At 33.7% G+C, this 22,472-nt stretch overlaps 3 protein-coding genes across 3 annotated transcripts; all 3 read right to left on the bottom strand.

Annotated features, from left to right (window-relative positions):
• Window positions 1-6,911: 6,911 nt before the first annotated feature.
• On the bottom strand, window positions 6,912-8,108 carry LOC133201675 (acetylcholine receptor subunit beta-like). The gene has a single exon (XM_061337461.1). It carries the CDS (start codon window positions 8,106-8,108, stop codon window positions 6,912-6,914), a length of 1,197 nt encoding a protein of 398 aa, XP_061193445.1.
• Window positions 8,109-14,991: 6,883 nt separating this feature from the next.
• LOC133201674 (acetylcholine receptor subunit beta-like) lies at window positions 14,992-16,200 on the bottom strand. The gene has a single exon (XM_061337460.1). The coding sequence runs from the start codon at window positions 16,198-16,200 to the stop codon at window positions 14,992-14,994; it is 1,209 nt and encodes a 402-aa protein (XP_061193444.1).
• A 4,758-nt stretch (window positions 16,201-20,958) lies between these two features.
• Window positions 20,959-22,167, bottom strand: LOC133201672 (acetylcholine receptor subunit beta-like). The gene has a single exon (XM_061337459.1). The coding sequence runs from the start codon at window positions 22,165-22,167 to the stop codon at window positions 20,959-20,961; it is 1,209 nt and encodes a 402-aa protein (XP_061193443.1).
• Window positions 22,168-22,472: the final 305 nt, after the last annotated feature.

Raw genomic sequence — 22,472 nt, 5'->3', positions numbered from 1 at the left:
TTCATGAGTTATTGAAATTCTTATCACGGCACCACCCCCCCCCCCCAAGTGAAAATAAAAATTCTCATTATCTCCATCGCGCATCTGTCACAGCCTTGATTCTTCTCTGCATGGAGTTCATCAGTGCATTTATCTTTCTCATATACAACCCTTGCGGGTAGCCCTTAGTTGATCGATAGTAGTTGGAGCATTCCAAAGCCCTCAAACCCCACCGTCCAGTTAGTCCCACAGATTTTCGATTGGAGAAAAAAGGATAAAATTTACGGAAGCCAGCTGATTTGGTAAATGTGAATGTTTGCAAGAAAGTTATTTCGAACTCTGGCTACATTTTCCCGGGATGAACGTGTTAAAAAAAAATTAGGAATACGAATACTTACGTGCGCGAGTGAGAGTAATACCGACGTAAAGTTGAAGAGCTTCCGGACCAAAATAGAGTAATCGGTTTCTTTCAGTTTTAGGATGAATGTAACCTATTACCTACTGTATTAATATCGGTTTCAGTGGTAATGCCATGGCGATTACACAGATGGTAGGATGAAAAGCCCTATCTTGATGTGACGTTATTACGCGCCAACTTCACCGTCACGGTTTGTTGGAAACTTTTCCAGTTACTTTCTGACAATTAACTGATAAAATGTTCTATGGTGGAAAAATTGATAACAACTGTACAGGAACATGTTGTTGCCTTTTTCTTTTAATTTTTCTTAGCCAATTCGGTTACCAGACCCAATACAACTTATTGGCCTTACCATGATTGCAAGAAATTCATACCGACTGCAAATGTGCAAAAACGATCTTTATATCGCCAATGCATCAGGTGGTACTATGAAATATGTTAACAAACCTTTCACCATCATTTTGCACGTATTTTGCCTTTTTACCGCTTTCCCTACGTGACGTCATACATTTCACGATTGAGTAATTTTCAACACTGATGTTAGTGTACAGTGACCAAAATGCACCTGTAACCAGTTTTCATAATTTTCGGCCACACAGTCAAAAATATTTCGCATATTATGAAACATTTTCTTTTTCCTTCTTGTAGATAATTCTAAATTCCATAAATAATCATCACATAATATAGTATCAAAAGGAAGGGGTATCGACATATAATGTTATAAAGTATCACCACGTTGTCAAAGTAACATCATATAATGAGGTGTCAGCATGCTGTATTTGTACTTAAAAAGCGGGCTTCATACTTTAGCGGCTTTGGCGCAGACAACGATGCGCTAATTCATGAATGCCGCTAAGAAATAATTTATAAATACAATATATGGCACGGACATGTATAGCGCTAATTCATGATTTTGCCAACAACTCCATACCCAGTGATTGCACTAAATTTTGAATACGCAAATTTATATACACCTACAGTATGTCAACTTGAATGTATAAGCATATAAAGACAGGAGTCAGTATCACAGCATGAACGTTATCCACATAAGGCAGTTGAGGCGTTCCATGGAATATGTTTGTGTGAAAATAGTTATGTGAATGATAAAATGATTATGCACTGTATTCTGAATTACTAACAAACCCTTATAAACTAACTAAAGGTTTGTTTAAAACAAAGCATTCTCACATGTCCTTAGTTCATTTAGGTCAATACCTCAGAATATAAAAAGAAGTTTCCGAAATAATAGTCAAGAAGAATCACAAGGTTCATTTACAGCGATTGTAATAGGTGATTAACTTACCAGAAAACTACAGGTAAATAGAAGAAAAACCAAATCAGACATTTCTTGTGTCCAAATTGCTATCAGACTATTTATACAAAGATAAGAGAAGCACCAGATATTCATGTAAACCTATATTACATGTACGTGCTAGTTATCGAGATTCAATATTATGAATATTTGCAAGATAGGAAACAAAATATTTCATTCTAATGAATTATTCCCCATTAAATTGGATGTTGAGGCGTCGATAGTGTATTGGAAAAATTCTGCTTAGGAAAATAATTCTGTAATTCATAAATTACGATATAATTTATTTTAAAATAAAGTCATGTTCAGTTCGTGCATTACCGATAACTGTAATTTCAATGACTTATCCTAATCATGCCGATACATTATATACTTTTCAAACTTTTGAAATAATTATATTTGAGCCAATTTGAGTAGCATAATTGTAAAGAAGCAAGTGCTCTATCACTGTGCTACCCAAGCATCCCCTCTCCAAATTTATAAATTTATAAAATCTTTTCATTTTCGATAGATGCATGTATATCTATCATTTTAGAACATATTCAAAATTCACAATTTGCAAATTAGGGTATTTTTATGTACCATTTTGTATATTCAGAAATTACTTAATTTCGGTCAAAGTAAATTGATATCTTCTTTGCATTGTATGCAAACAAGAATATCAGCAGTCTCGTTTAAAGTCATCATTTCGTAAGTTCTATGGTCGATACAATGACCTTGTCAGCAAATACAATTTATCAATGAGTCAAATGCTGACTGGCTTTTTTCATACTAATTGTTAGGCCATTATTTACACACTGAATTGTCGACGGATTTTCTCGTTATTTCCCGATCATGACAAGGAGCACACGGCGGATGTAACCGGTCGGCAGGGGATGCTCACTTCTCCATGGCACCTGATCCCACCTCTGATGTTTTGGAGATCCGTGTTTACTCTGCTCCTACTTTGTAATGTTTTATGTACTTCTGAGCTTGAATACTAGCTGTTCGTTATCTCCATATATTTCATAGCAAAGAGAAACATGATATTCGAGACGCACATCCCCAACACACATGGAATTTTACATTTTTTTTTAAAGTAAATGTTCTGACATTTGTTCCAGATATGGTAATATCCTTAAATGAAGTAGGTATAAGATTATGGGTATAGGATAGTGGTTTGCTAAATGCCTCTAGAAGCGATTGAAACCGAAGTGAAAATTTCATGCAGAAACACGGAATGACAATGTCTCCAGGTAATTTTTTCTCAGCTTGTGTCAGTTGAGTTTAATTAGAGTATAGGCGTCTGGACAGAAATTCGCCAGAAGTGAACTGCGCACAACCAGATCATCACGTGGGTAGGGCTCTGTAGCATTTATCGCCATGGTAGCAATTTGGGCCTGTGAATAGGAGATAAATTGTATCATTTTAAAATGAAAGTATTGAGGTCTATTTTGGAATTATCAAAAAATATAATCAATTATAACGTAAAATCGAATTCAATTCGTTATAATAATTTTTTTTTGAATTTGTTTCATCGAATTCAGAAATGTTTTGACAAATTAAACTCATTTTAACAAATTTCATATTCTTTACAAGAATTCGAAAATTAGTTACAAATATTAGAATTTGTTTATAAAAAATTTGACAATGCATTATATTGAATTCAAAAATATTTTTGAAGTTCTGAATAGGCTTCCGAGGATAATGTAATTTTTTCAAATTCTAACAAAACTTAATTATAGTTAAGGGTATATAACTGAAGTAATCTATAATAAATTAAAGAATACACATGTATAACAAGGATACTTTAAAACTTTAGATGGAACTTTACGCTATTAAACTTTCCGCTTGAACTTTACTTTTTTAGAGCTTTAGAGCATAATACCTCTGATATTCCATATCCATAATGGCATTTTTTGCAATAATGTTTGAAAATGCTAAACATTCCTTTTAATACAAGTATAAAAAAATTAGATAAAAAGAAATATATCGATAATACGAAAGCCGATTGGCCCATTTGTGACAAGGTAAAAAAGATGATTTGTTATAAAGAGATAACTCTTTTTAACGAGTTAGTTTCTCGTTATAACGAGTTTATTATCTCGTTATAACGAGTTAAATATTTTTAATCTTCTCAAAAATAGACCTATTCGGCTTTCGTACGATAACAATGTCAATTTCAAAGAAAAAAATAATTTGATTGTTAGTTACTATATTGAAATCTTTGATTACTATAGTAAAAACGTTGATACGTTGATTAACTAAACGAGATACTTAAATAGTTTGATTTACTTTAGTAAAGTAAACCAGACTTTGCTATACAGGTAGTTTACTATCGTATCTTTTAGTTAGGGAATTCGTTAAGGAACTTAAACTCGCATTCACATGTTACATTAGTTTCAGCGTATTGTTTGTTTCATGCAAAAAAGGATGCTAAAGAGTGTACCTGCAGCTGTAAGAAGCCAGACTCAGTATGGACCAGTGGTCTTTCATCAGGCAGAACAGCATAAATGAAACAAGTCTGTGTCTGCTTAAGGGCAAGTAGGTGCTATAGGCACAAATTAAAAACAAGGACATGTGAACAATTATAAAATCGATCGGGGCCATTTTTCACCATTTTCTGGTTAGGAAATTTTTTTCAGAGCAATTTAGTTTCTATATATTGTTGGTCTTTGTGCAAGCCAAATAATCTTGTATCTACAACATAATTATTCTGCTTTGAATAAGATATATGTACCTTATCAACGACTAAAACAACTCATCAAAATTCTTACAAGAAATGAAATTAGTATATTAGTTGTATAATTATTATATTATAGTTTAAGACTTATTATTCATTCTTTTTTGAAGACATACTTGTAAAATATAGGAAGTACGTGATAAGTACTTTTTGATAAACGTTTGAATATACTAATGATTTTCAACGGGAGCATTATACAGTGAAGACGTTCAGAATGAATTAGAATCCTTGCAAATGAATGACATTGTACTTACATAGTAATGATCATATGAGAAATACATATTGCCATACTCTACAGGTTCTTTGGTATAATGTACATGGTGGTGTCCTTTATGAGTAGTCGTCACTGGTTTATGGGTAGTCGTCACTGGTCTATGGGTAGTTGTCACTGCCCCATTGCTAATAACTGGATACTTCAATTTATAGATTTGAAGATCAGTTTGTTATGTTTGTTTTAATGTTAAGTTGTATAAATAAGAGGAGTGTTATATTGGGGTGGGGGTGGGGGTTGTTTGCTTTGTGTCCATGATTCATTTGTCTGAACCCAGCATCTCTTATGAAATTTAAACCCATTGATATTTTTCATACATAACCTTCTAATGTGCTGAAATTTTCTTTGGTTTTCTCTGTTTTTACAAAAATTATTTGGATCATCACTCTCTCCCATAAATTGTCGGGTTTTCATTATCTACTCAAACGGACTTTCAAAATATCTTGTATTTGAATTCATAGAGTTACATGGTTTGATAATAAATTCACAATTATCAAATTCTTTCTTTAAATTCCCTTTAAAGTGAAGTGTTTTTCCCATTCTTTCCTTGCTATTTCAGTCTGATATATGTAACTTTAATAAAATTATTTTTGTCTGTTAATTGAATAAAATTATTAACTTTTATTTTGCATTCAAACAGTATTTCAAGTACGGAAAAGTCTAAAATTGGGGGAGAATCAAGTATCGCCTTGTTTAGTATTTACTTTTACTCCAAAGAAAAAAAACCATGATTTATCAACTTACATAAAGTAGACAGAAGAATATAACAGGTTCGATGACCATTGTAAATGCCTCCAAGTTTACAAAATGAAATGGTCAGCGTCAGATAAGACATTATCGTTATGTGAAGAGGTCAAAAACTGGTATTCTTCGAAAGGTTTCCAAAGAGAAGTAACTACAAATCACCAATCGATATGTGCCTTGTTTTAATAATCAAGTGCCTACACAAAATTTGCATAAACCTTTGAAGTTTGGTCGATTTCATGTTAGAATAATGTAATTCTTTATAGTAAATATGTGTAAGTGAAGCTATCATTTGCTTCGTTTTTGAAAAAGATGCAATCTTTTGCAACAAGGAATGACAAGAAAATAAATAGAACCAGGCAAAAACAAGGGGATATATCGAAATGAAATGGCAAAGAGAACAGAAGCAGATCAGTCTACAAATCGGAAAGAAGGACAATCATTTAAAAGTGGATTCAAATTATTCAGTTAAGTTAATCGGGAAAAAAAATACAAAAGGAGTTGTATTGGCAACAATATTCTGATGGATCACCTGCATTTGGTCTTTATGTCTCCCAGCTGATTTGATACTCAAGAGCAGGCCCTGAGTTCGATCAATTTTGAAACCAAGGCAGACTTCTAAAAACATCAGAGGTGGGATCAGGCGCCAATGAGGAGTGATCATCTCCTGTCGATGGGTCACATCCGCCGCGTGCTCTTTGCCATGATCGGGATAACGGAAAAAATCCGTAGACAATTCAGTGTGTAAAAAATGGCTTAACAATTAGTATGAAAAACGTCAGTCAGTATTTGACTTATAGACTGTTTTTGCTGACTAGGTCATTGTGACGACCATAGAACTTGCGATATGATGACTTTAAAAGAGACTATTGATATTTTTGTTTCATCAACTTTTTTAATCAATAACTTGCCTCGTTTTTTAGAAATTGTTCCTACGTAGAGCATGCTGTTTTGTATTGAATCAACTGGGAGACATAAACCCCATATGCAGGTGATAAGGTATATTGCTACATAAGCAAGGCAAGTTGACGAAGGAAAAGTTAAAGTCATCAGGTTTATCATACAGTTTTGTTGTTATGTTACTATTGACGCCTTTTTCTAGTGAAATATCCAAATATGAAACAGATGTGTTAGACTCTGTGGTAACTTTTATTTCAAGTTCACTGGGATATATTCAGTTGACATATGAATGGAAGTTCCTATTTTTAATTGATAATACGTTGTCGATATATCTAAATGTCAAGTTGAACGTCACAGCAAGTGTCTTCTTCTCACACTATAATTGTCGTTAAGTTACAGTCGGTGAATTTAATTATAGATTGCTTACTACAGTAGCGAGCAACGTTACAGACAAAGGGCCTAGTTTAAGTTTTTTTTTTTTTTTTAAATCTACCTTTCAATATTATATTATATTATATAAATAACCTTTCAATATTATATTCTAAAAAAGAGTATAATTATATTTTTACACAAATATAGTTATAAAGTAAACTATATTATTCAATACCAAAGAGAGAAAGAAAAGACTTAAGCAAACAATATCAAACGCCTTTCCAACATCAATCCATGTAATAGACATTTTATCAGATCCCATATCCAGGTTTTCGGATTCTATTTGAACTACTTCGTCAGGTCTTATTGACTGTTTTGGAGTGCAGCATAAATAACAACGTGTGAGCCCCCGAAGAATCCAAGGAACCTGTATGTCATCGCTCCTGTGATAGAATCTCATTCCAATAACAACTGCTAAAATCATTCCACATCCGATGATCATATCCACGAATAATTTATATGTAAGAAGTGATATGTTTGGTTCTGAAGCTTCCGGAAGTTTGTCCTGAATGATGGTAAGAAAAACGGCCACCGCAAGGAGAACCGTAATGCTGAACCCCAGGCGCTCTCCGGATTCAACTGGAAGTAGGAACACAAAGAGTTGAATGAAATTCATGAGAACAATTGGCAGAAGAAGGCCAGCGATGTAGTACGTTGTCCTCCTCGTCATGAATATTGTGAGAGTGATAACTTCAACATTTTTATAAATTGTTTCTATAGTAAAGGAAGTTTCTATGACTTTCCATAGTCCGTTTTCTTTATAGAGTTCCATATTAAAAGTTGAAGATTCTGCTAAGATTTTGATATCGGTGGTAGAGTAGCCGGGGATGTAATACAATAAGGAACAATTTTGTTTATCAAATGGGTAGTACGTCACATCCGCATCACATGTGGATTCATACAAATCTGGCGGACGAAAATCAACCATTCCGTTATCTTGTAATACACAATCCATCTCATCGAGACCAACGCGTTTAAGTTGATCATATGGATTTAAATTCACAAATTTTGGAACCCATATGTCCTCAAAGAATACTTTAGTGCTGTAGAGGTCATAACCGTAAGACGCTGGATCCCAGGCCAATCTTTCGTCTTTCCATCTTAATCTGAAAGCGCCGACTACTGCAATTTTACCATCAGTCTCGGAAAATTCTTTGAGTGTCACTAAGTTGAAGCTGGCAACTACGTTAACTGGCTTACTTCTATCATTTCCTGGTCGAATTCTTCTATTATATCCGTTCAACAAAGTCTTCTGTAGTAAAATTTCTTGGGTAATAGTGTAGCAATCCACTCCCAGTAAAAACGGGAGAAACCAGACTTTGCTAATCATTTTTAGTCCTTGTATATTAGTAATTTATGTCAATGTATAATCAAAAGAATTTGATTTTAGATATTGACCTATAAAAAGAATTAATCCACAACAATGACGACGGATTTGTGACCTATTTTTATAAATAAGAGGGCATAATACCCTCGAAGTTTAATCCTTTTAAAAGAGAAATTTCCATGATGTAGATTACGATACGACTTCTTTTGTTTTATCTTTCAGCACAATAGTACTCAACCTACAGTGCAATCAAAGCTGATAACTAGTTTTTGAATATTTCTCCGAAGATATTAATTTTCCCGGAATTCCAAGGCTTCAATATATAGATATAAAAAAATATAGATATAAAAGCCCTTGGTCTAAGATCTACAAAAACATATCAGGGATTCCAACCTACCTTTGGATATTATAAAACCTACAATTTTCTCTGAAATACCGACATGGAAGTTAATAAAACCAAATGCAGATATATCGTTAACTGAATTTAAGAAATCCGAAACGAATTCTCTCGTTTGAAAACAAATGTGGCCGAAATAAAACATTCTAAAGGTTCTACAGTCGATGGTTCAAAAGATAAAAATAGAGTTGCATCAGCTGCAGTTATTGAAGATAGTGTTTTCTCTACACGACTTCCGGATGAATCAACAATTTTTACAGCAGAAGCAAAAGCCATACAACTTGTATTTGAATATATAAAATATAAAATCTTCTAGTGAAAACGTATTTGCAATATTTTCGGACTCGCTCTCTTGGTTACAATCCATACAAAATAAGAATATTGACCAACCTTACATTTTAGATATATTAATTCAGTATTATCTTTTCACCCAACAAGGTAAAACAGTTAACTTTTGTTGGATTCGGAGTCATATCGGCATCCCTGGAAACACTAAGGCTGATAGTGCTGCAAAAACGGCACTTCAACATGAAAACTACTTTATTCAAAATTCCTTACACCGATCTGAAATATCCTGTTAAAATTTATGTTAATTCTCTTTGGCAAATTTATTGGGAGTTTTGTGATGAAAATAAGCTTTATGCTATAGAAAACAAAGTTAACAGATCGTCTGACTTCAACCTGAAACGTCAAGACGAAGTAATTATTTCAAGAATACTTACTGGTCATTCAAAAATTACACATGGACACTTATTGAATCGGGAGTCTCAGCCAGAATGTATATCCTGTGACTGTCCGATAACTATAAATCATATTCTCTTGGAATGTTCTGATTTTACACCTATTAGAAGCAGACATTCAGCTCACCTGAGCTGAAAGCTCATGTGAGCTTTTCTGATCACCTACATATTGTCCGTCTCCGTCCGTCTGTAAACTTTTCACATTTTCAACTTCATCTCAAGAACCACTGGGTCAATTTTGACCAAACTTGGTTCAAAGCATCCTTGGGTGTTGGGAAGTTTAAATTGTTTAATCAAAGGGCCAAGCTCCCTTCCAAGGGGAGATAATCAAGAAAAGACAAAAATAGGGTGGGGTCATTAAAAATTCTTCTTCTCAAGAACCACTAGGCCAGAAAAGCTGTAACTTGTATGGAAGCATCCTGGGGTAGTGTAGATTCTAAATTGTTCAAATCATGACCCCCGGGGGTAGGGTGGGGCCACAATGGGGAATCAAAGTTTTACATTGAAATGTATAGTAAAAATCTTTAAAAATTTTCTTCTCAAGAACCACTGGGGCAGAAAAGTTGAAACTTATATGGAAGTATCCTGGGGTAGTGTAGATTCTAAATTGTTCAAATCATGACCCCCAGGGGTAGGGTGGGGCTACAATGGGAAATCAAAGTTTTACATTGAAATATATAGGAAAAATCTTAAGAAATTTTCTTCTCAAGAACAACTGGGCCAGAAATGCTGAAACTTACATGGAAGCATCCTGGGGTAGTATAGATTCTAAATTGTTCAAATCATGACCCCCAGGGGTAGGGTGGACACAATAATTATTACAAGGGAGAAAATCTGGTAAAGAACAGCAGGGCCAAAGATACTCAGGTGAGCGTTGTGGCACATGGGCCTCTTGTTGGTAATGTGAGAACGATGTATTAACTTCTTACAAATGTGAATGTTTATACAATTTTAGAATATTTACATGAAACTGATTTTTACAGTAAAATTTAGAAACAATTTTAGTAATTTGTGATGAGAAATATAGAGATCATTTTATTTTTTAACAGTTTACATATTTCTTCGGATGGGACATCAAATGGTGTCCCGTGTCAAGGATTACAACCCCCTTGGCACGTAAAAATTCGTTTCTCTGGAATTCGAAAAAGAGTAGGTTCATTGGTGGCCGCCAGGAAACTAAAACCTTTCAAAAACCGTTCATTTAAACAAAATTATTCACCGAAACATGGCTTAAATCTGCCGACTCGGCGTTAAACAATCAATCAATCAATCACACACTGTAAATCTTATCAAAATCTGAAAAAGCGAGAAACTATTGACATGATATAACATCTAGCTCCTTTTCCCAAGATATGAAAAAAGTTTAACATAGATTCGATGTACATTTATGCATTCCATATAGAAAGATTGAAAATATACAAAACGTGAATTTAATCATGTCTTCTTTTATGTTGTTTATAAAATGTAAGAAAAGTTACATGAAATGTCCTGAATCATTTATGGGGATTCGCTCTAAATGTCTTTTTTCCATTTTATTATGTCATCAATTTGCACTTGACGAATGCATTCTGATTTCATCATGGTTTCTATTCAAAAAAGTACATCGCTATGCAAGCATCCCTTCTGGGATTCAGTTGATAAGACATAAAAATGGAAAAAAGAATTTTTAATTGATTAAGGTTTCTAATAACTAATTACTATAGTACTGTAAACTATAGTACTGATAAAGTTTTAAACTTATTACTATAGTCAATCAAAGTTTTAAACTTATTACTATAGTTAATCAAAGTTTTAAACTTATTACTATAATTAATCAAAGTTCCAAAGTTTTCACTATAGTTAATCAAATTTCAAAAGGTTTTCACTTTAGTAAATGAAAGTTCCAAAGTTTTCACTATGATAAATCAATGTTCCAAAGTTTTTTCTAAAGTTAATCAGAGTTTCAAGTTTTCACTCCATTAGATCAACGTTTCAAAGTTTTCACAATAGTGAATCAACTTATTTAAGTATTGTAATAATGTTTTGCTCATTTTGTCGTTTTTAAAAGGTGTGGAGGTGGGATTGGTTGGGGGCTGGGGGTTGTTGTACATGTTAATTTAAATTTACAAATTAATTAATTCAAATGCAATATTTATAAATTTATAAACATTTATAAATTATAAAAAACATATTTACTGAAATAGATGGAGCAGGTATTTTGGTTATAAATGACGCAAATTTTATCTTAAAGTAAATTATTTTCCTTTCTCCATTAAAAATCTTACACTATATCTGCATTTAATTAAAGACATTTTAAATAATTGTTGCTCATCTATCGGTGCGAGGGACAAACTTATATTAAACTTCATTTTTTTTGTGCATTATTTTTTTTTTATGGGAGGGGTCTGGATTTTTTTAAATATTCTCTGAATCTTTTATGAATTTTGACCATGAAATGCCATAAAATGTCAATTTGTAAGAATGGGAATCAAAAATATAATTCCAGGGGTTTAAATTTAGTAAATCAAAGTATCAATGTTTTTACTATAGTAAATCAGAAGTTCAGAAGTGAAAGTGAATCAAAGTTTCAAAGTTTTCACTTTAGAAAATCAAAGTTCCAAAGTTTTTACTATAGCAAATCAAAGTTTTTACTTTGATACTATAGTTAATTATAGTAAACTATAGTTTACTACAGTAATTTTTGTTAGGGAAAGCAGACACTACAAAAGACCATTTGGGGGCCTATCAAAAAATATTGTAATGCATTTGATTTAACGAATTGTCGAATGGGTTGAAATGTAAAAATCGTTATAACAATTTCTTGAATTCCTCTATATGTAGTAAGGAACTTAATCTTCAGGTCCGAAGCAAAGTTTTTCAGAGTGTGGTTGTGTGTGTGTGTGTGTGTGGGGGGGGGGGGGGGGTAAGGGGGACATCCTCCAAAATAAATTGATAAGCAAATAAACCTACACAATCTAAACTCGGAAGTCCTAATTGGTGGTGGTGGCTGGGGGAAGGAGATATGGGGAGGGAGTTGGACCTCGTAACATTTTTTTCAAATGCTGGAATTTGTCGGTGTTCAACCGTACAGCAAGAAAAAGGAGGGGGCAAGCAGCTTCCAAATGAAGATATTTACACAGTTAAACTACATCTAAAAAACTGGGAATCCCCCTTCTCCGCGTACTACAGTCCTGATCTTTTTTGACAATTTTTTAAACTCGTTAAATCAAATTTATTCTTTTGTCCCTAAAAATACACTGTAAATTGAGCATATAGAAATCAAGAATTCTAAAATTCAGTTAGTCAAATTTAATTTGATATGACAAATTTTAAAATCTGGCAAACAGATCTGAATTCTTTTCTTCGAAAATCTCTTTATCTTTCTTTTAAAGTGACTTCAGTACATTTCTCCAGCTATCATAATCGCCATCTACAGATCTTTTAAGTACTCTTCTGGGAAAATTACATATTGGATAAGCAGTTTTGTAAGAATTTTACAGATTTAAAAATTTATTTTTAGTAAACAAGGCCAGACCATTCATGTAAATAGACAGCAGACATTTTCAGAATTATGAAACTGATTGTCGTTGATTTGATATATCCCACTGTGGAAACTTACAAACTCAACCTCCGACCCTTCTACGATTTTAGAGGACAGGATAAATTGGTCATTCAGGAAACGAGATTGGTTTGATGGGGGCTTAGTTGATTTATATGGTCATTCTGACTATTTATATTATCAAGATCAGGTGAAGTGACATGGCTTTGTTCACTTTGTTCCTATAAATTGCTTAAACGACTATGTATTGAATAAATAGTGTTCAGAATTTCGTCAGCGCGGTTGCTTTCTTTAACAGTATTTTGTTTGAATTAGATCAAATTTTAGTTTGACTTCAATTTGTACACAATTTAACGAGGCCCAATCTACTTGATTTGCGCATACGTATTCATGCAGTGTTGTTTCAGACGCTTCATAGTACCCTTGATTGCCGTCACAATTGAAAACAATAACGTCACAGTAAAAATGACGTCAAATTGCGCTAAAATATTTTGCTATTCTTGCATTCCTGGTAGGTGTTGACTGTACATGTTGAAAGCTCACTCATTCTGGCATTTCAATCAATTCTTCTGTTTTACTACATGTTTTGATTTAAAACAACTTGGTAACATAATTTTTGATTTAAAAAAATGCAACCTAAAGTAAACACATGCAGTCTTTCTCCTTGAAAATGTTTATTTACCAATTTAGTTGATAACTTAACGTCACTGTATGCATGAAGTATATTGACTTTTTCAAAAACATTCTATGAGTCATAAAAATGCAACCAAGAAGAAATAAATACGTTAGTTTCCTACAAATTAACAAACTTTGTGATTTTATTGCCTTTTTAACCCCAACCCCACCTTTCCTCTTCCTTTACCACGTAAAAAATGTTTTGTATTAGACAAAATAGCGATTGGAGAGAAATTTCTTTCATAATGTATGGAGCATTTCATTTTAAAAAAACATATACAATATATCAATCATTTCTTGATATTATGTAAACCTACTGCGACTTTAAAATACTATTTTTGTGTTTTGATATGCCCCTTTTCATTACAATAAAGGCCACCCCCACTTTTCTTTTCAATTTCTAAATGAGGAATGGATAGTGCATAATATTTGTAAAAATCAAAAAAATTTCACCATTATTTTTTTAATTTATCAATGCCATTGTTTTTTATGTAGTTTTAACATACATTTGTGTGTAAAACTTAATTATTTTGAAATTGCCCCCATTCCACTACAATCAGGGCAAGGTAACAAAATTTCAAACTAATTTTTCTTAGCATGATACATATAAATATATATCAACAATTCAAAAAGTATTTCCCGTCCAAATAGATTGGGCCTCGTTAAATGTATATAACGTCAGGCGGACCGATACGTTTTTTGACGCAAGTCATTGTGACGTAGGCAACACAGTTTTTTGACAGCACGGTAGGCCAAGGGTTTGTGAGGAGAGTAGCGTATCAGAAACCCTTGGCCGGCGAAGATGGTAATATTTTAAACCAATAAAATAGCGCGTTAAATTAGAATTAAATTATATCGTCGATATAATGATCTTGTTTGCAAATACAATACAAGTATATCGTTAAGTCGAATGTTGACTGATATCTTTCATACAAATTGTATTATTTTCACATTAAGTTGTCTAAAGATTTTTTTGTTTACCCGATCATGACAAAGAGCATAAGGCGGATGTGACCGGTCGACAGGAGATGTCCTCGCTTCCAAGGCACGTGATCCCACCTCTGTTTTCAGAGGTTCGTGTTTTTCTCAAAACTTGTAAAGTTTAATTGCGCTCTGAGCTTGATTACTGTTCGTTATCTTCACATTTTATTTGTAATTCAATATTAAGATTTACTTACATTGATTTCGGATCAATTCCGTTGATAGAGTGCCGTTTAAAAAAATGCTTTAACAAAAACATATAAACCACGAACACCTAATTGCTAGTTATATATAAGCTATACTGACTTCTGACCCTGTAGAGTAAGCAAACGAAGAAATGGCGTGATTAAGCAGAATCTTTGTAGCAATGAAGACTGCATAGTATCACTCAAAGCAACAAGGAGAATAAAGGGATCTTTAATTTTCCCAAATTATCTCTGAGGTAGATGTTCCATTTGAAAGTAATATTAAAATTCAAAGGAGTAAGAGTAGTCGGTAAAGCTGTCGATGCTCATTAAGGCACTGTGCATAACATTTCAATACATATTCTGTATTTTAAGAAAATATTATTATGAAGTAAACAATATTATTCAACACCAACGACAGAAAGAAAAAAGTTATGCAAACTCTATCAAACGCTTTTCCGACATCATTCCATTTAATATGTATTTCATCAGATCCCATGATTGGTTTTTCAGATTTTATTTCAACAACTTCGTCAGGTTTGATTGACTGCTTCAAGTTAACTTGCGTACAACACAAATAGAAACAACGTGTAAACCCCCGAAGAATCCAGGGAACCCGTATGTCATCGCTCCTGTGATAGAACCTCATTCCAATAACAACTGCTAAAATCATTCCACATCCGATGATCATATCCACCAACAGTTTATATGTAAGAAGTGATACGTTTGGTTCTGAAGCTTCCGGAAGTTTATCCTGAATGATTGTAAGAAAAACCGCTACCGCTAGGAGAACCGTAATGCTGAATCCCAGACGTTCTCCAGATTCAACCGGAAGTAGGAACACGAAAAGCTGTATGAAATTCATGAGAACAATTGGCAAAAGAAGGCCAGCTATGTAGTATGTTGTCCGCCTCGTCATGGATATCGTGAGATGAATGACTTGAAAATTCTTAGCAGTTGTTTCTATAGTAAAGGATGTTTCTGTGACTTCCCATAATCCATTTTTTTCATAGAGATCCATATGAAACTTGGACGATTCTGCTAAAATATTGATATCGTCAGAATAGTAACCGGGAATGTAATACAATAAGGAACATTTTTGTTTATCAAATGGGTAATACGTCACATCTGCATCACATGTGGATTCATACAAATCTGGCGGGTAAAAATCCACTCTCCCACTATCTTGTAATACACAATCCATCTCATCCAGACCAACGCGTTTTAGGTTATCGTATGGATTTAAATTCACAAATTTTGGAACCCATATGTCCTCGAAATATACTTTAGTGCTGTAGAGGTCATTACCGTAGGACACTGGGTTCCAGGCCAATCTTTCGTCTATCCAACTAAATCCAAAGGCACCGACTACTGCAATTTTACCATCACTCTCGGAAAATTCTTTGAGTGTAACTAAAGTAAAGCTGGCGAGTATGTTAACTGGCGTAGTTCTATCTGCTCCTGGTCGAATTCTTCTGTTATATCCATTTAACAAATCTTGATGTAGCAAAGTTTCTTGAGCAATGGTGTAACATTCTACTCCCAGTAAAAGCGAGAGAAACCAGACTTTCCAAAGCATTCTTTAGTAATTTGTGTCAAAGTTTCAATGCTCCATCAATGTGCCATAACAGAATAAAAAGTACTATCAAAAAAATTTGATTCCCGTTATTGACCTTCGGAAAGAATTATTGCATAAGAATTAAGACGGATTTGCGAGTTGTTTTGTAAATAAGAAGGCATGATATCATCGAAGTATAATCCTTTTAAACGAAAAAGTTTCGATGATGTAAACAATCATGAGGCGTCTACTGTTTAATCTCTCAAAATAAGTAGCATACTATGCACATCAATGGTCATTACTTATATATGAATGATTCTCCGAAGATGTTAATTTTCAAGAATGTTAAGGATTCAAAGAAGAAACATAGGCATTTTGCACTCTCCATTCTTATACTCGGGATCCTCGGGACTCTACTATTCATGGATCATACTGGACAAGGTATAAAACAACCACGTAGAATTGCTTTGTAGCTTACAAACTATGTTAAAGAGCAGAGGAATGATGAGAACTATTGCATCACAGTTTTTATTTTTAAAAATCCAGTTCCCAATTAATTTTTTTTAAAGATATGTATTACCAGTACACACCCTATGCTAATGTAGATTTATTTACGATATTATGTGAAAAAATCCTTTATAACAAAAACAAAAAAACAAAAAACAAAAAAAACGATCGATCTATATATTTACGTTTACTGGAATTATTTGATTGTTTTTAAATCACATATTAATTTAATACCCTCTAGAACAAGTTAAGGTGATTAAAGGATCAATTATGAAATCAATCCATTTCAAGAGTAGGGGATAGAAAGATTTAAAGTCAATCAGACATGTCTAACTTACAGACATTTAAACATACAGACACTGTCATTCAAAACTGATCTTTAACATACAATAGCTTCCATACATTATAGCATGTATCCTTCAGACACTGTAAATCTAATGAAAAATGCAAGAAAATACTGATATGACATATTATTATATAGTCTATTTATAGTTCCTATATAATCTATACAAACGCAAACAGTTCATAACACTACATATTCACTGGTTTTGAAGCCGTATTCACCGGAGGGTCGGTGCGCGTGCAGAGGCATTGTGACGTCACAATCAACACCTCAAACAATACATTCTTCAAAATCATATGTCATTCTAAATATTTTGAATATTCCGTACAATCAAAATGAATTTGAATTACAATACCTATACTCGATTCCTAAACTTCGTAAAAGTCCTCACAAACAAAGACACATAGTGGGTTCCAATAAAAGTTTACCAAGCCGCTTTTTTACTCCTCAGTAAAACATTCACAGCTTTTTGACATCTTAGACTGCTTTTTCAATAAAAAATGGAACTCGTAAATTTACTTACCTTGTCATTTGTCATTTGCAAAAATATTTCGATAAAAACATTCGGATTGAATACACAAGTACTTTTAAGTTGATATTTTGAATTTTGGTTGGTGGTTAAAGTCCCTCTCGAGAGTTTTTCACTTATATGGAGACGCCACCACTTGCAGATGGAGGGCACTCAGGGCCATTGAGCAGTGAGGGATCTTTTTTGTCCCAGCACCTACTGTGACACAGGACCTCGGATAATACGGTCTCATCCGAAGGACAGGGTCTCCATGTCCCGTAGTGGATTCGAACCCGCGACGTAAGGACAGCTCCTTACTCCGCGACTCTAGAGCAGACGATGTAACCACTGCGCCATGCGGGCGACGTTATGGTAGTATTAAAAAGATGGTTGAGTTTCTGCTTGACAATATCTATGTTGTTTTTGGATGCAGGTTTCCCATCAATCTGTCGGAATTCCCCTAGGAACCAACTGCATCCCGTTATTAGCAGACCTATTATTGCATTCACATGAAGCAAATTTATTCAAATATTCCTTTGAGAAGAAGAAAACACCTGTGGCCTTCAACTCGACATTTAGATATATCGACTATGTATTTAACAATTAACAATAGTAACTTCCATTCATAAGGCGATTCGATATATTCCAGTGAGCTCGAAATAAAAGATACCACAGAGTCTGGCACATCTGTTAATAGTAACCTAACATCAAAACTTTCTGATAAACATGACGACTTTAACTTTTCTATCGTCAACTTTCTTTACTTATGTAGCAATATACCCTTATCACGTGCATATGGGGTTTATGTCTCCCGTTGTTTCAATACGCAGGAGCATGATCTACGTACGAAAAATTTCTGAAAATAGGCACGCTATTGATAAACAAGTTGATGAAACAAGGATATCAGTAGTCTTCTCTCGTTTAAAGTCAGCATTTTGAAAGTCCTATGTTCAATACAATGACCTTGTCAGCAAATACAATCTATCATGAAGTTTATTGCTGACTGACGTTTTCCATAGTAATTGTTAGGCCATTATTTACACACTAAGCTGTCTACGTTTTTTTTCCGTTCGCCTAATCATAATATGGAGTACATGCAGGTGTGACCGGTCGACAGGGGATGCTTACTCTTTCATGGTACCTGACCCTGCCTCTGATGATTTGGAGGTCCGCACTTGCTTTGCTTTCAATTTGTATTATTTCAATGGATTTTTGAGCTTGATAAACTCTTCGTTATCCCCATATTTCACTTAAGCATTATAGACATTTGCTTTAAATTTCCATAATTAATGACCTTTGTCATGGAATCTACTTCCACTGGACTAATGCATCCCCATTTTATCGTATTTTCTTTTTCAAAAACGTACACCGCTATGCAAGCATCTCTTTTGGGATTCAATTGATACGACAGATATGAGAAAGAATTTTAATCAAAGTCACTTATTATGAATGTTAAATCTATAAAGTTGTTCTTATACCTTTCTGTACAAAATCAATAAGAAAAACCTAAAATAGATTTGATTAATTATTGACAAGTACATGCATTACATTTATTAAAGTGACGCAATGAAAAATTGAATAAAGACATAGAAGAATACCATTTGATGTGTTGACCACAATACAAAATACAGTACTTAATAGAAAGTAGACACTATGAGAGGCCATTTAGGGCCTATAAAAATTGTTATGCATTTGATTTAACAAATAGTCGAAAGCTTTAAAACTGTCATATTGTAATTTTTGAATTTACCGGGTGGTAGTAAACACAAAAATTACAATATGACAACTGTTGTCATATTGTAATTTTTGTATTTACTACCACCCGGTAAATTCAAAAATTACAATATGACAAAACGAGAAAAAAAAATGTTATAACAATTAACATCAAATTTTTGAACTTATTACAACAAATATAATATTTTGTAAGAAAAACAATTCTTTGATTTGTGAAAATAATTTTTATCAATTTACTTCATAAATTACACTCTGTCAGCGAATTTCGGTGATTTGTTAAAATAATTTTTATCAATTTACTTCATAAATTACACTCTGTCAGCAAATTTATCGTACGAAATTTAAAATTTATACGACAAATTTTAAAATCTGTCCGATAGAATTATTTTCTTTGGAAATTACTTTCATTATCTTTAATAGACACCTCAATACATTTCCCAAGCTTTTAAATTTTAGTAAATAAGGCAAGACCATTCATCTTAATCGAAATCAGACATATAGAATTATGAAATAGAGTGAAAATAAGTGTCGTTGATTCGATATATCTCAATGAACTTGAAACAAAAGAAAACACTGAGTCTGACAAAATTGTTTTAAACTTGGATGTTTGACTAGAAAAAGACATTAAAGGCAAAATAACACAAGACTAAGTCCTAAATGAGATACATGTACTTCAACTTTTCTATCGTCAATTTCCCTGATTTATATATATGTAGCAATATACCATTATCATCTGTATATAGATATGTTAAGTCCCCCTGTTGATTCGATACGCATGTTCTGCGTACGATCAATTTCAAACACGGGGCGGACTGCTGGCAAATAAGTTGTTGATACAGTGATATCAACCCTCTTGTTTAAAGTGAATATTTCACAAATTCTTTTGTTGATATAATTACTTGATTGCAAATACAATCTTCCGTTAAGCGGGGTGTTGACTGACGTTTTCCATAAGATTTTTTTGCTCAATAATCTTTACTCTTAGTTGTCTACGTTTCTTTTTTCCATTCCCTCGATCATGATAAAGAGCACGAGGTGGGTGTGATTGATCGACAAAAGATGCTCACTTCTCGATGGACCCTGATCCCACCTCTGTTTTCAGAGGTCCGTGTTTGCTCTGCTCACAATTCACAATGTTTAATTTGACTCTCTGGGCTTGATTACTGTTCGTTATCTTCACATATTTTCTACTCCAATACCATGATTTACTTACAATAAAATATGGTAAAATCTGTACAAGAGTATCGTTAAAAATACTTCAACAAAAACGGTTGGATCCAGGACGCTTTACTAATGTGTAATGTTTGTTGCAATAAAGACTATATTAATACAATTATTCCAAACAACTACTAAAACAAGAGCATCCCCTTTTAAGAAAGCATATCTATAAATCAAGGCAGCATTCGACATCGATCCCGATGCATATTATGTCATGATCACTTTCGTTCCGCACACTTCGGTTATTCACAAAAGGACAAACTAACCCACCCACCCACACTGTATCCCCTCCAACTCCGTTCCAAGGGGATAATAAGCAGATCTTCAATTTTACAAAATTATCTCTGAGGTAGAAGCTCTATTTGAAAGTATTTCTAAACTTCAAATGATTAAGAGGAATCAATAAAGCTATGGATGCTCTTTACTGTTCTGTTTGTAACTTTTCAATACATAGTTTTCGAAAGTATTTTTAAGCAAATATTGTTATAAAGTAAACAACATTATTCATCACCAACGACAGAAAGAATAAAGGTAAGCAAACTCTATCAAACGCTTTCCCGACATCATTCCATTTAATAGGTATTTCATCAGATCCAATACTTGGTTTTTCATGTTTTATTTCAACAACTTCGTCAGGTTTGATTGACTGCTTCAAGTTAATTGGCGTACAGCACAAATAGAAACAGCGTGTAAACCCCCGAAGAATCCAGGGAACCCGTATGTCATCACTCCTGTGGTAGAATCTCATTCCAATAATAACTGCAAAAATCATTCCACATCCGATGATCATATCCACCAATAGTTTATATGTAAGAAGTGATACGTTTGGTTCTGAAGCCTCTGGAAGTTTTTCCTGAATGATAGTTAGAAAAACTGCCACCGCTAGGAGAACCGTAATGCTGAACCCCACGCGTTCTCCAGATTCAACCGGAAGTAGGAACACGAAGAGTTGTATGAAATTCATGAGAACAATTGGCAAAAGAAGGCCAGCGATGTAATACGCCGTCCGCCTTGTCATGACAATTGTGAGACTGATAATTTGAAAATTTTTAGCAGACGTTTTCACAGAAAATGAGGTTTTTAATATTTCCCATAGTCCATTCTTTTCGTAGAGTTCCATATTAAAAGCTGATGATGCTGCTGTGATGTTGATATCGTTACTATAGTATCCGGGAATGTAATACAATAAGGAACATTTTTGTTCGTCAAATGGGTAATGCGTCACATCAGCATCGCATGTAGATTCATATAAATCTGGAGGATGAAAATTCAATTCGCCATTATCTTCTACTGTACAATACATTTCATCGAGACCAACACGTTTAAGTTTATCGTAGGGATTCAAATTCACAAACTGTGGGACCCATATGTCCTCAAAATATACAATAGTGCGGTAGAGGTCGCCTCCGTAGGACGCTGGGTCCCAAACCAATCTCTCGTCTCTCCAACTAAATCCAAAGGCACCGACTACTGCAATTTTACCATCACTCTCGGAAAATTCTTTAAGTGTTACTAGAGTGAAGCTAGCTTCTAGATTAACTGGCCTAGTTCTATCAGCTCCTGGTCGAATTCTTTTGTTGTATCCGTTTAACAAATTTTGATGCAGTAAAGTTTCTTGGGCAATGGTGTAACATTCTATCCCAAGAAAAAGCGAGAAAAACCACACTTTGCCGAGCATTGTTCTTTTTTACTCCGTGTACGTTTGTAATTCGTGATTGCAAAAGTTATAATACTCCAGCAATATGTCGCCACAGCTTAATAAGTCCGGTTAACATGACTCTGATTCCAATTAATGACCTTAAGAAACAATTAATGTACAAAAATTTAGACGGCTTTGTGAACTTATTTAAAAAACAAGAGGGCATAGCGACAAATACATGTAATCGTTTTTAAGTAATTCTCTTCTAAATCCGTTTCGATGACTATAGATAAGAGTTGACCTACTGTTTTGTCTGTCAAAATTCGCATAATATGGAGAGGAGT

The sequence above is a fragment of the Saccostrea echinata genome, unplaced genomic scaffold (assembly GCF_033153115.1).
Source record: "Saccostrea echinata isolate AGI-Se365-2 ecotype Australia unplaced genomic scaffold, CSIRO_AGI_Sech_v1 ptg000045l, whole genome shotgun sequence".
NCBI lineage: Eukaryota > Metazoa > Mollusca > Bivalvia > Ostreida > Ostreidae > Saccostrea > Saccostrea echinata.
Note: the sequence above shows the minus strand (reverse complement) of the source record. Positions and strands in the feature narration are given on the sequence as shown.